Genomic DNA, 12,940 nt, shown 5'->3' on the forward strand with positions numbered 1-12,940 from the left:
CAGACAGACTGATAAACCAAAATGTAATAAATAAAACGGTTTGATTTACAGGAACCGGTATGATTCCTGTTGTGTCCAGTTTATAATATATTGGGTGTACCACAGTTCAACCAGCAAATAAAAAGTTTGATCAGAGCTTAACTGGGTCCTCCACATGTGACTGTTAATAATGATGTAGGTAAATCCGCACTATTACTATTGCTGATATGACCTCAAATAACCTTTCAAGGAGTGTGCAGCAATTATCTAGGTAGATCTGTATGATACCTAGACCATCTTTGCTAAATATAGCTGCTTAATAGATACCGATGTGAGTAGTGTGGACCGATAATAGTATATAAGTTCCTTTTGGATTTAAACCCCTGAGCATTAATATTTAACTCTTGAAAGGAAAGCTCTCAAAGAACTGGAAACTAATGAAGACATAGTCATCAAACCCTCAGACAAAGGGGGTAATCTAGTGATTCTACGCAGTTGTGACTATAAAAAAGAAAATCTGAGACTACTGGCGGACCCCCTCTGTTACGAAATACTGGAAGGGGATCAAACACGGCTTATAACAATGAACTCAACACCATCCTTCAGAGAGGACTCTTAGAAAAGGTTATCAATAAAAATGAATACGACTACATCTGGGTAAAAAACCCTAAGATTGCCACATTCTACAGTCTGCCAAAGCTACATAAGAACAAGATTCTCCCCCCCCCCCCCAGGCAGACCTATGGTGTCGGGGATAGGGAATCTTACCGAACGGGCAAGCTCTTATATTGATAAGGTACTCAGACCTTTTGTTTTGACCATACCCTCGTATCTCAAAGACACGAAAGACGTCCTCAAAAGGTTAGAGGATGTCTATATTAGTGAAGATACTATCCTTGTGAGTCTAGACGTGAAGGAACTATACACTAGTATAGACCACGGATATGGATTAAAGGCAATCTCCCATTTCTTGAACACAAGAGGCGGATGGCATGTGACACATAACATCTTCATTACAGATCTATTCAAATTTGTGCTACAAGGAATTATTTCCTCTTTAATAACAAGCTATACCATCAGCTTAGGGGCACCGCCATGGGAACCAAATGCGCCCCTACATATGCGAACCTCTACCTGAAATGGTGGGAATCCCAGGTAGTCTTTACTGAAGAGATGTAGAAATACACAGAGCACACTGACCTCTGGGTCTGCTGCATCGATGACGTGCTCATGTTGTGGTGAGGCCCAGAGGGGGCTCTTAAATAATTTATTGGAATACTTAACACCAATGTGTACAATCTCCATCTAACCCTGGAACATGACAAAAATCTTGTATGTTTCCTAGATTTACGCATTTCGAGGGGTACTGATGGCATTCTAAACACCAGTGTATATAGAAAAGCCACGTCTACAAATAACATGTGGTTGCATAATAAAGATTACGTTTTAATTACTACATTTACCACCAGAGGGTGAGCCTGAGTGCTACACTTGGGTTCCTTTTCTACCAGACTCTTAAGTTTTATTCTATATTTATTTTTTATTCAATACCTTCAACTTTGGGTAGGCTTGGTCTGCTTTTCATACTGTTTTTGGAAATATCACAAACACACACAAAACATGGTCTCAAGAGAGTGATACTGTAACTTTTATTAAATTTCAAAAGAGTTCCAAGGATTTCATTCTACTGTAATCCTGCACGCTCATCACTGCATTTGACAAAGACAGATTAATTTAGTTGCACCTCCCCCCCCCCCCAACACCCTCTCAAAGCCAAGCAATAGGCATTTGACTTGTTCTCCACTCCTCCCACAGCCATGGGACCTTCGTTAAAAAAGAAAGACACACTCGGGCCTATGCAGTAAGTGTTCATAAGCCACTTATCGAGCACTTTATCGCCCAAAATGCCTACTGCTATTTAGTAAGCATCGATAAGTGGCGATAAAAACCTGAATCGCCAAAAAAAAATTGTTCAAAACCAAATCGCCAAGTGAGCGGCGATAAGCCACTTATCAACGCTTTTCTGAATGTTCATAAACTCGTGCAATTCTATTAGCCGCGAGTAGGTTATCAACGCCTTTCGAATGGCAATTTTCTCCCCAAATCCAAATGCCAGGAAAAGATGGCCAGAGGGTGGGGAGAAGCATCGATAAGGCGGCGAGACGGGACTTAGAAAAAATCAGGCCTTTTTCCTGCCTCTGATTGATGCCGGGATCTCCGGAGCTGATACCCATTAATACCAGGTTAATGGTTTAATTAATTCCTTGTTGAGCTGATTAATGCTTTTATTTATTGCATTATTTGGCAAGTGTTTTTATTTATTGAATTGGGGTGTTTCGGTGGTTTTTAATGTTTTATTATTGTGTCTTTTGTGCATGAATGTATTTTGATTAGGGTGCCCATTGAGTGCTATAGTGGCTTACTGTATTATGCCGATATTATTTTTTGGGTATGATGTATCACTGTACTACTCAAAGGGTACAGGGTGGGTATAGTGGGTCCAGGGTAGGTGGTTAGACCTCCCGAGTAGGTAGCGGTGCAGGGTGGGTTAACCCCTTAATTACTGTAGCGGTGTTAACCGCTAAGGTGATTAAGAGGTTAGGGGCCATTAGAATATATTATGTATGTATGCTTTCTGGCAACGGATGACAGGGACCTGCAGGATCCTGACGATGACACCCTTCATATTGGCTGTGGTAAGTAGAACTGTACTTTATTTATGCTGGCTAATGTGTTTAATAATGGGCAAAGAATCTATTATCTATATCTGGATAATAGTTATTTTGCACATTACTGTTTACATTAGTTTGCAATTACACTAAAAATACACTTACTGGGACGGGGCAAACGCAAAATCTTGTTCCCAAAACGAAATCTTTAGAAATAACATCTCTAGGCACACCAGGAGCAGGAGTTGTTTGCAAATAGAGCTGGAAAAAGTCCTCGGTCAGTGGCGCCGCTCGCAACCGCTGTTACTCTGCCGGAGCTGCTTCCTTCGTTCTGCCGCTGTGATATTGGATCTTGGAACCTTAGTTCTTACGAACTCTTAACTTTGCGTACAGTCTTAAAATGAAGCTTAGATAAATCTTGTTACATGATGAATCTAGTTCCCGACAGGCTGCAGGGTTTCTTGTACACTAAACAGTCCTATACTTAAACCGTGCAGCCAATCTACTCATGGGATTAATATTCCCCACCTATCCCGGAGTTGCCAATACTTTGCAAAGCCTGGCAGAGGGGCTTCTTAGTTTGCTAAGGGCATGCGCGAACCTCGCACCTTTGCCACTTAGCATACTCGACCCGGCCCCCTTACCTGGCGACATTTTGTCTGAGCTGGCCGGACGTCTGGCCCATTTGCTCGGACATTTACTAAGATGGGGATACTTGTGTTACACCTCCCCACTTGACACCTTAGAATGTCAGTGCCATTCAACTCTGGACTTTTTCAGACATCCTGGCAGCACGCCAGTGAGGTGTCTTAGAAGTCCAGGGCTGAATATGCGCTGTTACCTTTGCAGGAATTTCCTGCCATACATTTCTAACGACAGTGATTATAAATTAAACATTTCCTCTGTCCTCTGGCGTGTTACCTAAAAATCCCAATATGCCTAACATGTTGGTACAATTAAAATATGGGGACTTTAAGTCATCAATTTTAATATAACTCTATAAAAATTGTGCAATATGATATTTCCTGATTTTACCCGAGCAGCGCTCACAGCAAATCACAGCACTCTAGGAAAAGTTAGCTAAAAGCCGCTTGCTTATACTGCTGCTGCTGTGTTTTAAAACCATTTTCCTTTGCGCTGTTACAGGAAAACACTGCCACAGTAAAAACCTTTTTACATTTAGAATCACATTAGTCTCGGCACCTTATACCTGGTGGGAGACACACATACATTATATTGAAGTTACAGTGTTCATGCCATTATTGGGTTTCAGAGCTGACAATCTACGATTCCCCAATATGGTTCAGGGGCACACAGCCAGGCATAATACCTTTATTATTGGCCTGGGTACCCCTTTGTCATCACAGTGATGACATGCATAGGCGTTTCAACAAGGTTCCAATTTGACATACACGCATGCGCAGAATGTGATGACACGCATATGTGTTTCAACAAGGTTTCAATTTGTCATACACGCATGCGCTGAATAAATATTTTACATTCGGAAGAAGACGCAATGTTGTATTTTTCATTTTAACTTTATTATCCTGTACAAATAAAACATGTAATTCGTTAAAAATACTTTTGTTGTGTGTGTTCATATTTTTAATCTTTAAATTACAATTAAACACACTTGAAGTACTGTACGGGTTTAAACGACAGGTTGCATTGCAATTAGATTTTTAAGACAACAACTCGCGATCGCCCACTTGAGTTTCTCGGCGGTATTGCAGACAACGCTAAAATTTAATTTTCTGCACTCTATCCAAACATTAGTAAACTCACGTCTAAGGTGGGAAAATTTCAAGAAATCATGCACCATGACTGGGTATGCAAAGGAATCCGTGAAATGTTCGGATAATGGCCGCTGCATCTGTACCGAATAAACAACCGTCATTTTCATTCTGTTGACATGTACAGTACTTTACTAGAAATATCTGATCTGATGCTATGTTAAATCTCCAGAATACAATTTTAAGTTTGATCTGGTTTATGCAAGACTTTCTAGTCTTTCTGATTTATGTATCACTGCTTGGGGAGAAGTACAACTCGTTAATTACTTGCATATGTAGTGTCACAGATGTATTGACTTTTATATTAAAATACCGTTGTGGGTTTGGAACAGAACCCCAGGATTTCAAATTGTTAAAGTCACAAACCACATGCTTTTTTTGCTGATCTAGGCAGCAGGAATTGGCGAAGGATGATCAGGACGCTCACAATGTCCCAAACACATTGTATATGAAACAAAGTCAGAGTGCATTTACTATGGCTCATAACTTCAACATCTAGAATACATTTAAAGAGTCAGAATCGCACATGAACACATTCCTCTACAATCTCAGAACAAGAAGCGTAAGGTTTTATCCGTCACTTGCTCTGTAGAGTAATTTTCTCTAACCATAAAAGCAAACAAATCTGTAACAATATTGGCCATATAATTGCTTGGAATGTAAAAATGGAGATATTTGTAGTTGCCCCCATATTAGATTTTCCAAAAAATTTAAGGTTTTCTTTCATGCTTTTTTTTTCTGTAAACCATAAAGAGAGAACTGAACAATTACTCTGAAATCTCATATATTTCGAATTACAGATGTTTCCACTTGGATAGTGGGACCAAGTAGTGTTTTTTCCCCCCATGTCTTTGCTGATAATAGAATGGGATTATTGCCTTAAAACCATTCAAATGCTTTGTTCAAAATGACCTCCAGATTTTGTTGGAAGCAGATGTTTAGCAATTTGTCCAAAAAACCTTTGAAATTATAACAATAACAATCAATACAGATGGAATGGCATCCCCTAAAATCACATACTTAACAGCACATTGTAACCAAGATAGAGGGTTTCTTTCCCTCGTTGAATATAATAAGAATATATTGTAATTCCAAGAAAAAGAGCTATCATTTAGGGTTCAACTTTCTATACGGGAGGTGCATAAATGGTAGAAAATGAAATCGGCTTTTTTATATATATAACATTGTCCTGTTAGTTGTGGATGTTTATGTCAGTAGAAGTAAATAGAGTAGGGATTGATTTATGCTAATAAGCATTGTTGGCTTTTTTTTTTTGCACTGGCTGCTGAACTGAGACCTGCTGGACTTAATTGTATGAATGGTAATGACAGAGCAGGCGGCAGATGCTCGCGTGCCTTTACAAACTAAATCCCACCAACAAATTCCTCAAATAGAAACTTTGAGGGATGTTTTGGCACCCTGGAGATGGCGATAGACCCAGCTTTGCTGCATGCCACCTGCTTCATCTTTTGTTTGAGAAAAGGCCCATTATAATGCTAGCGATGTTTGCTGTCCCTCCAATGACTTTATGACACAAAGTGCACCACAGTGGAGGGGAGGGGGGAAGGGGGGGTGGAGGATGTACATCTGATTCCATAAAGAGTAACACTTATAGCAAACACTATTAATAATACCGTATTCAGAAATCCTGGTGCTTCCTGGGGCTTCTGCATTGTGATTATACTTTCCATGTCCGTTGTAGATTTGGAAGAGGTGACTCTTGTAAATGAGGTCACTTTACATACGTATTTATACTTAACTCCCTAATTAGGACATGGTCACTCATTGGAATTTAGAATCTGAATATATTATATAAAACACGAAGAGCATCCTGTGAGTTAATTATGTTTCTTAATATACATGGCTCGGTTTCATTAAAAACCCCAGAAATAGTATGAACAAGCTGTTTACTATAGATTCTTGTATACATAATAAAGAATATGAAGGCTCTATTGATATTTGTTTTGGTCAAGTTAGCTATAACGTATGTATTATAATTGCTGCTCTCTAAAATAGTGAAAGACGTTTAACAATTTCAAAAAGTGCCAAACATATTACTATGTTTTTAAAACTATCAGTGTATCATGTGCTTCAAGTTTCAGTATAAACTTGAAATGGTCTAGTAGTATTTGCTTACTGTAAGTTATATTGTAGTAAACTGAATGACTTGAGTCTCTCACTGATACTAGATGTCTCCTAGGAAGAAATGGTGTCGATTCTCTAGGAAGACAGCAGCACCCCACTCACATGCCTAACGAGGCTTACAATGGGACACTCCATAATATCCTTGCTTATGCGCGTGGAGCTCTCTTCTTTCTTTGTCAGGAAAGTCTGCCATGTCAAAGGTGCGCTGAAGCTTTAGGGCACAATCAAGAAATAACTTTCACTGTGGTAACAGTGGGAGCTGAACGCAGTGAACCCAATCCTAAAAAAACATCAAGTAGGGCAACATGTTCTGAAATATATATATAATATATATGTAATATATATAATATATACATACACACACACACACACACACACACACACACACACACACACACACACACACACACACACACACACATATATATACTGTATATACATACACACACACACATATATACTGTATATACATACACACACACACATTGGATTTCACCTAAGGATCAATTAATAAGAGCAACAACAACAACAAATGTGAATGCTAATGAGCAACTGGATTAAGTAATAGCAAAGGAACAGCTCGATAACCCTAATATAATTTTCTATAAATAGTAAATTAATATTTCAAAGTCCCTACTTTTTACTCTCAAGAGATGATCTTCTAAATCAACACAATTTCTCTGGAATAGATTGGTACATTTCTTTGAAGATGCATTGGATTTTTTATCTACAGCTTCTTTTGTACAAATCAATAATTTCTAAATTAATTTGCTAGTTGCTGGAAAAAAAACGTATTCCATGTGGATATATATTAATTTACACACCATTTTAAATATTTTAGTATGTAGCACTGAAACTATTTCTGACTATGAATAATTCATCTCACACACACGCAGTTGAGAAGGCAGTAACCACTTCTTTCTCTTTAACTAAAAAATACCTGAACGTTTTAAAAGGCTTTTAAATAACCCCATTTTTTCCAATTATTGTATGAAAGAAAGTGCACTTGAAGAGTTGGAAAACTATGTTGAGGAGTTTTGTCAAAGGCTTTAATAAAATCTGACCGTGAGCTAACAGAATTAGATTATCTTTCAATCCTCTTCAGTCCATCTCCAAATGGCCACTGATTCCTTTTTATTTTACTCTTTTGATGTTTGCAAAGGGGTGCACCAAAGCCTGAAGTGATATAATTATTGGCTTGGATTGTCAGAGTTTTCAGCCAGATGGCTTTGGGCTTCTACAGTCCCAGTTGCTTGTATTAGCTGTGCTAGTTTTGCCTATAGGGTTTGTGGGGATCAACACTCTGAAAGAGCTGCAAACTTGTAAAACAGTATTATTCATGAGGCAGAATGTTCATCGGCGTGACCCAATGCTAAATACATTCATTATAGGCATTTCTATTCTGCACAATTTGCCACACGGCGCTGGTTTCTGAAAGAGGGGAACAATAGTATATAAAATGCTTTTGAATTCTCAGAGGGAGGAGGCACCATGCTGGGAATCTACTCTTTAGAAAAAGAAACCTTCCTATGACTTTACTTTAAAAAAAATATCTGCAGAGAAACCTCAGGGAAGAAAATCAAAGCCACATTTGCTTTCTGGTAGTACAAAAATAAATGAGATGAAGAAGAATGAGATGTAAAATGTGTCATAAATACAGTAAATATGTGGATATTCTCAGTGGGAAAAACATGAGGCAGAAGATAGGGTAGCAAAGAAAAAGCAGACGAAAAGCTTAGGGAAAAAACAAAGAAGAAAAAGAACTCTTGTCATAAGAAATAATCTCAATCAGATGAGGACAGCTTTTCCCTGTCTGGGTGACCTGGATAGCAGGCTCGCGTTATACAGTACATCTCTTTACAGATAATATCAGCAAAAATAAAAAGGCTAACGAACAGAAGAGAGTTTGACAAAAACAGATCTCCCAAAATATATTTGGCAGAAGTGTCAGAAAAAGTACTATTTAGATTTTTACACTATGTTGATTTTGTACTTAAAAGCATTAAACATACTGTAAAAAGTTTAATAAAATAGTAAATCCTCTTTTCAACAGTCAAGGGTGTCGTTTCCATTAAAACATCACTCAACCTTAACGTTTGATACATCTATGAGATGTAGGAGACAGCACAACTTAACAACACCCTTCTTCAGTGCCGCACCTGAAAACTGAGAACCAAGAGCATTGCTCTGGTAGTAATCTGTAAACCCTGTCAAGGTTATGAAGATTCACCCTGGAGAGAGAGATAACATCCCAGAAAGTACAGTAATGTGTGGCAATCCCATACTGGGCTTTATTTAAGTTTGTTACATGATAACATTTTCAAGTAAACCTCCTGTTGTGTGACTAAGCTATAGATGGTTGCATGTTCACCTGTTGTACTGCTATCAATTCTCTCCTGCATTTTTTATTTTCTTTGGAAATATAGCACTTAGCTGTCATCAGAAAAACTCCACTGATATAGTCACTAAAAGTCAAATTGCGTAATAAAAACTGAGAGTTAGCACTTTCTGGCACTGCAGGTAGGTAAATCAAAGTAGAGATGTTTATCAAGTGAGGTAAAAGGACTACTAGCAAAAGTTCTGTCATTTAGCTGCAATTTTGTTTGTATTGATCAAGCACAATTGAGCAAAATTACTTCCATAATTGCCTACTTCTTATGCCTTATATTAATACTACGATACTAGCACACATTTGGTGCAATTCATTGAGATGCTTAAGAGACAATGCATTTTGTATTTATGAAGTGAGTCTGTTTTTTATTTTATGGTATGGATTGATTTACCACTAATGCTGCACAAACTTATCAAAGTGACCTTAGGGTAAGTGACCTCTTCTTTACTTTTTTTTTTTTTTTTTTAGGTTGACTCTATTAACACATTGCTGTGTTGCAAAAAGTCGTGTGGTAAGATTGTGTGTATTTCCTATCACTTTTTAGGGAAAGATGACACAAATGTTGCAATTGGCACAATAACAATTAAACCAGTTTTTCATTTTCTTACTTTGGCACTATATAAATCAGTGATATAGATGTGTACATTTAACTGTTTCAAGTGGATTGTGACATGTCATAAAGCATACATAAGTCATGTTCTACATTCATCATGCTGCCACCCTATCAATTCCCACTCATTTGGCGTGATGGTACAAGTGGCACTCCGTTTTACAGTATTTTCAGTGGAATAAAAAACTTAAATGTAGTGACATTCTTACTCTGAAGCCAAACTCACACTAATATACATGTGGGCTGGAACCCCCGTGGTTTTAACGTTTAAAATAATGGTACTGTATGTACAGTTTGTTACTGATTTCGTATGTGCAGCATCCCACTCATAAATAGTTACTGCAGTCCTGCTAATATCACCATTTGTCCAGAATCTCTAAATGGTCAGTGGTGTCTTTGAATTTTGACATTCTATAATCCTGAGTTTTTATTGTTAAAGAGGACATACTACATAGATTAAAGATAAATATCAATCACAAATGCAGAACCTTTATGGATTATAATATCCAAATGCAGAATTGAGAACTGGGATGGTAAATATATTAAGTCTGCAAGAGTGAAATGCCACGTGTAGGGAAGAGAAACAGACAAGTAATTTCAAACCAGTGAAAACAGAATGTGCTTTCATAGAAGTTGGAAACTAGAAGATAAAATGACTAACAGTTAATTCAAGACCGTAGCATAAGAGAAGCAGCACAGCTGAAAGAAAGAAAGGAAGGGGGTGGGGGGAGCATTGGATGTGCTCTGCACTGCAGGATAACATTCTGCATCCAATAACCGAGGCAGAAAATAGCATCATCATAAAGATTGCAAAGACTGACCAGGGATAAATTCCTAACTTGGTTTACTAAGATAATTCCTCCCACAAGGCTTTATTATTTCTCCATGAGGAGGATTTTGACTCAACATAAGTAAGGGGCGTGATTAGGATTCCGGCAGAAAAAGAAAAGAAAAAACAAAAGATGGGTCATATCAGTGAAGGGGCAATGCTTTGATTTAAAGTTTTTCTTCTGCAATTTGTACCTTCTTTGTTGTGGCACGCTCGCAAAAGTGAATGCAGTGGGAGGAGCTGTTCTCTTTCTCCCCCCATCACCTTCTCTCAGCAAGTACGTATGTGACTTCACTGTCCTTTGATTTGGAAAAATAGCTGATTGGCTAGAAGCAATTGAACACATGCCGAGCAAGAGCTTTGTCTGAGTTGAAGTGAAGTTGTACAGATTTCAGGCTGGAGTCAGCAATCAAGGGTGTTTAGTCTGCAGCAGAGCAGTGAAAGGGAAAGAGGATCTCAAAGGAAAAACGACTGCAGCTTCAGCAAGACCCCTGCAATACATGGATACAAAACTGACACTGCACGTGAAGAAAATGCTGATGTGACTTATTTTTGCTGAAAATGCTGGACTGGGAATCAAATGAAAACAGTGGATTGTTGTTGCTAATTAAATCTTGCCCGAAACGGTGTGTATGAAGAAAGTTTTGTGGCTTAATAACATATCGCTTGCATGTATTTTTTTTAAAAAGGACTTTTTTTTCCTGGCAAAAAGAATCAAATGTATACTGTGTTTAGGTTACCAAAAGAAGTTGAAAGAATTGTATTTTAATTTTCTTGGAAATGATGGATTGCGGCAATTCCAGGAAGCACCAAAACAGCAGTAAAATGAACTTCATGCTATTTTTTGCATTGATAATTTCTTTTAACAAACATGTAATTGGCAAGAATTTAAAGTACAGAATTTACGAGGAACAGATGATTGGTTCGGTGATTGCAAGACTATCAGAGGATGTAGCTGATGTGTTATCCAAATTGCCTAATCCCTCTTCAATTCGGTTTCGAGCTATGCAGCGGGGGAACTCGCCCTTGCTGACAGTCCGAGAGGATAACGGAGAAATAAGCATAGGGGCTAAGATTGATCGGGAACAGCTATGTCAGAAAAACTTCAACTGCTCCATAGAGTTTGATGTGATCACTCTGCCAACGCAGCATCTGCAGCTTTTCCATATTGAAGTTGAAGTGTTGGATATTAACGATAACGCTCCCCAGTTTTCTAGGGCTCTGATTCCCATAGAAATATCTGAGAGTGCAGCAGTGGGCACCCGGATCCCTTTGGACAGTGCATTCGATCCCGATGTTGGTGACAATTCCCTCCATACTTATTCACTTTCTGAAAACGATTATTTTAACATTGAGGTGAGGACCAGGACAGATGGCGCGAAATATGCAGAACTCATTGTTGTTAGGGAATTGGACAGGGAACAGCAGTCCAGCTATGAGCTTCAGCTCACTGCCTCAGACATGGGGGTGCCGCAAAGATACGGATCATCCATTCTCAAAATAAGCATATCGGATTCAAATGACAACAGCCCAGTGTTTGAACAGCAATCTTATGTTATACAGTTACTTGAGAATTCACCAGTGGGAACTTTGCTCATAGATCTAAATGCCACTGATCCAGATGAGGGCGCTAATGGTAAAGTCGTATACTCTTTTAGTAGTCATGTGTCCCCCAAAATGACTGACACTTTTAAAATGGACCCAGAAAAGGGACAACTGACACTAATGAGGCAAGTGGACTATGAGACCACCAAATCCTATGAGATTGATGTCCAGGCCCAGGATTTGGGTCCCAATTCTATTCCAGCCCATTGCAAGATTATCATAAATGTTGTTGATGTTAATGACAACAAACCTGAGATTAATCTCAATTTAATGTCTCCTGGAAAAGAAATAGCTTATATTTCTGAAGGGGCACCACTGGACACTTTTGTAGCCTTTGTTAGGGTACAAGATAAAGATTCTGGACTTAATGGAGAAATAGTCTGCAAACTTCACGGGCATGGGCAATTTAAGCTGCAAAAGACTTATGAAAACAACTATTTAATATTAACGAACTCAACACTCGACAGAGAAAAAAGATCTGAATACAGTTTGACTGTCATAGCAGAGGATAAGGGAATTCCAAGTCTCTCTACAGTGAAGCACTTTGCTGTGCAAGTAAGTGATGAAAATGACAACCCACCACGCTTTCAGACAAACCGATATGAAATTGTTGTCGTGGAGAACAATTCTCCGGGAGCACACATCACATCTGTCAGAGCCACAGATCCAGATCAAGCAGAAAATGGCCAGGTTACATACACCATTCTTGAAAGCTATATTCAAGGTAGTTCTATTACCACATATGTAACTATTGACCCATCCAATGGCGCAATCTATGCACTTAGAGCTTTTGACCATGAAGAAGTCAATCAGATTGTCTTCATTGTCCAGGCAAGAGATGGGGGAATTCCACAAATAACTACTAATGCTACGGTTATACTCACTGTGGTAGATGAAAATGACAATTCTCCTGTGATT

General features: G+C 38.5%; 1 protein-coding gene across 1 annotated transcript in view; it reads left to right on the forward strand.

Annotated features, from left to right (window-relative positions):
• Nucleotides 1-10,514: 10,514 nt before the first annotated feature.
• PCDH18 (protocadherin 18) overlaps nucleotides 10,515-12,940 on the forward strand; it is an 8,512-nt gene continuing 6,086 nt past the window's right edge. The window contains exon 1 of the mRNA XM_075615269.1: nucleotides 10,515-12,940. This exon is cut by the window's right edge and continues 759 nt beyond it. Within this exon, the coding sequence (XP_075471384.1) occupies nucleotides 11,198-12,940 (1,743 nt within the window). The 5' untranslated portion in view covers nucleotides 10,515-11,197.

Source organism: Ascaphus truei, chromosome 1, assembly GCF_040206685.1.
Source record: "Ascaphus truei isolate aAscTru1 chromosome 1, aAscTru1.hap1, whole genome shotgun sequence".
In the NCBI taxonomy this organism is placed as follows: domain Eukaryota; kingdom Metazoa; phylum Chordata; class Amphibia; order Anura; family Ascaphidae; genus Ascaphus; species Ascaphus truei.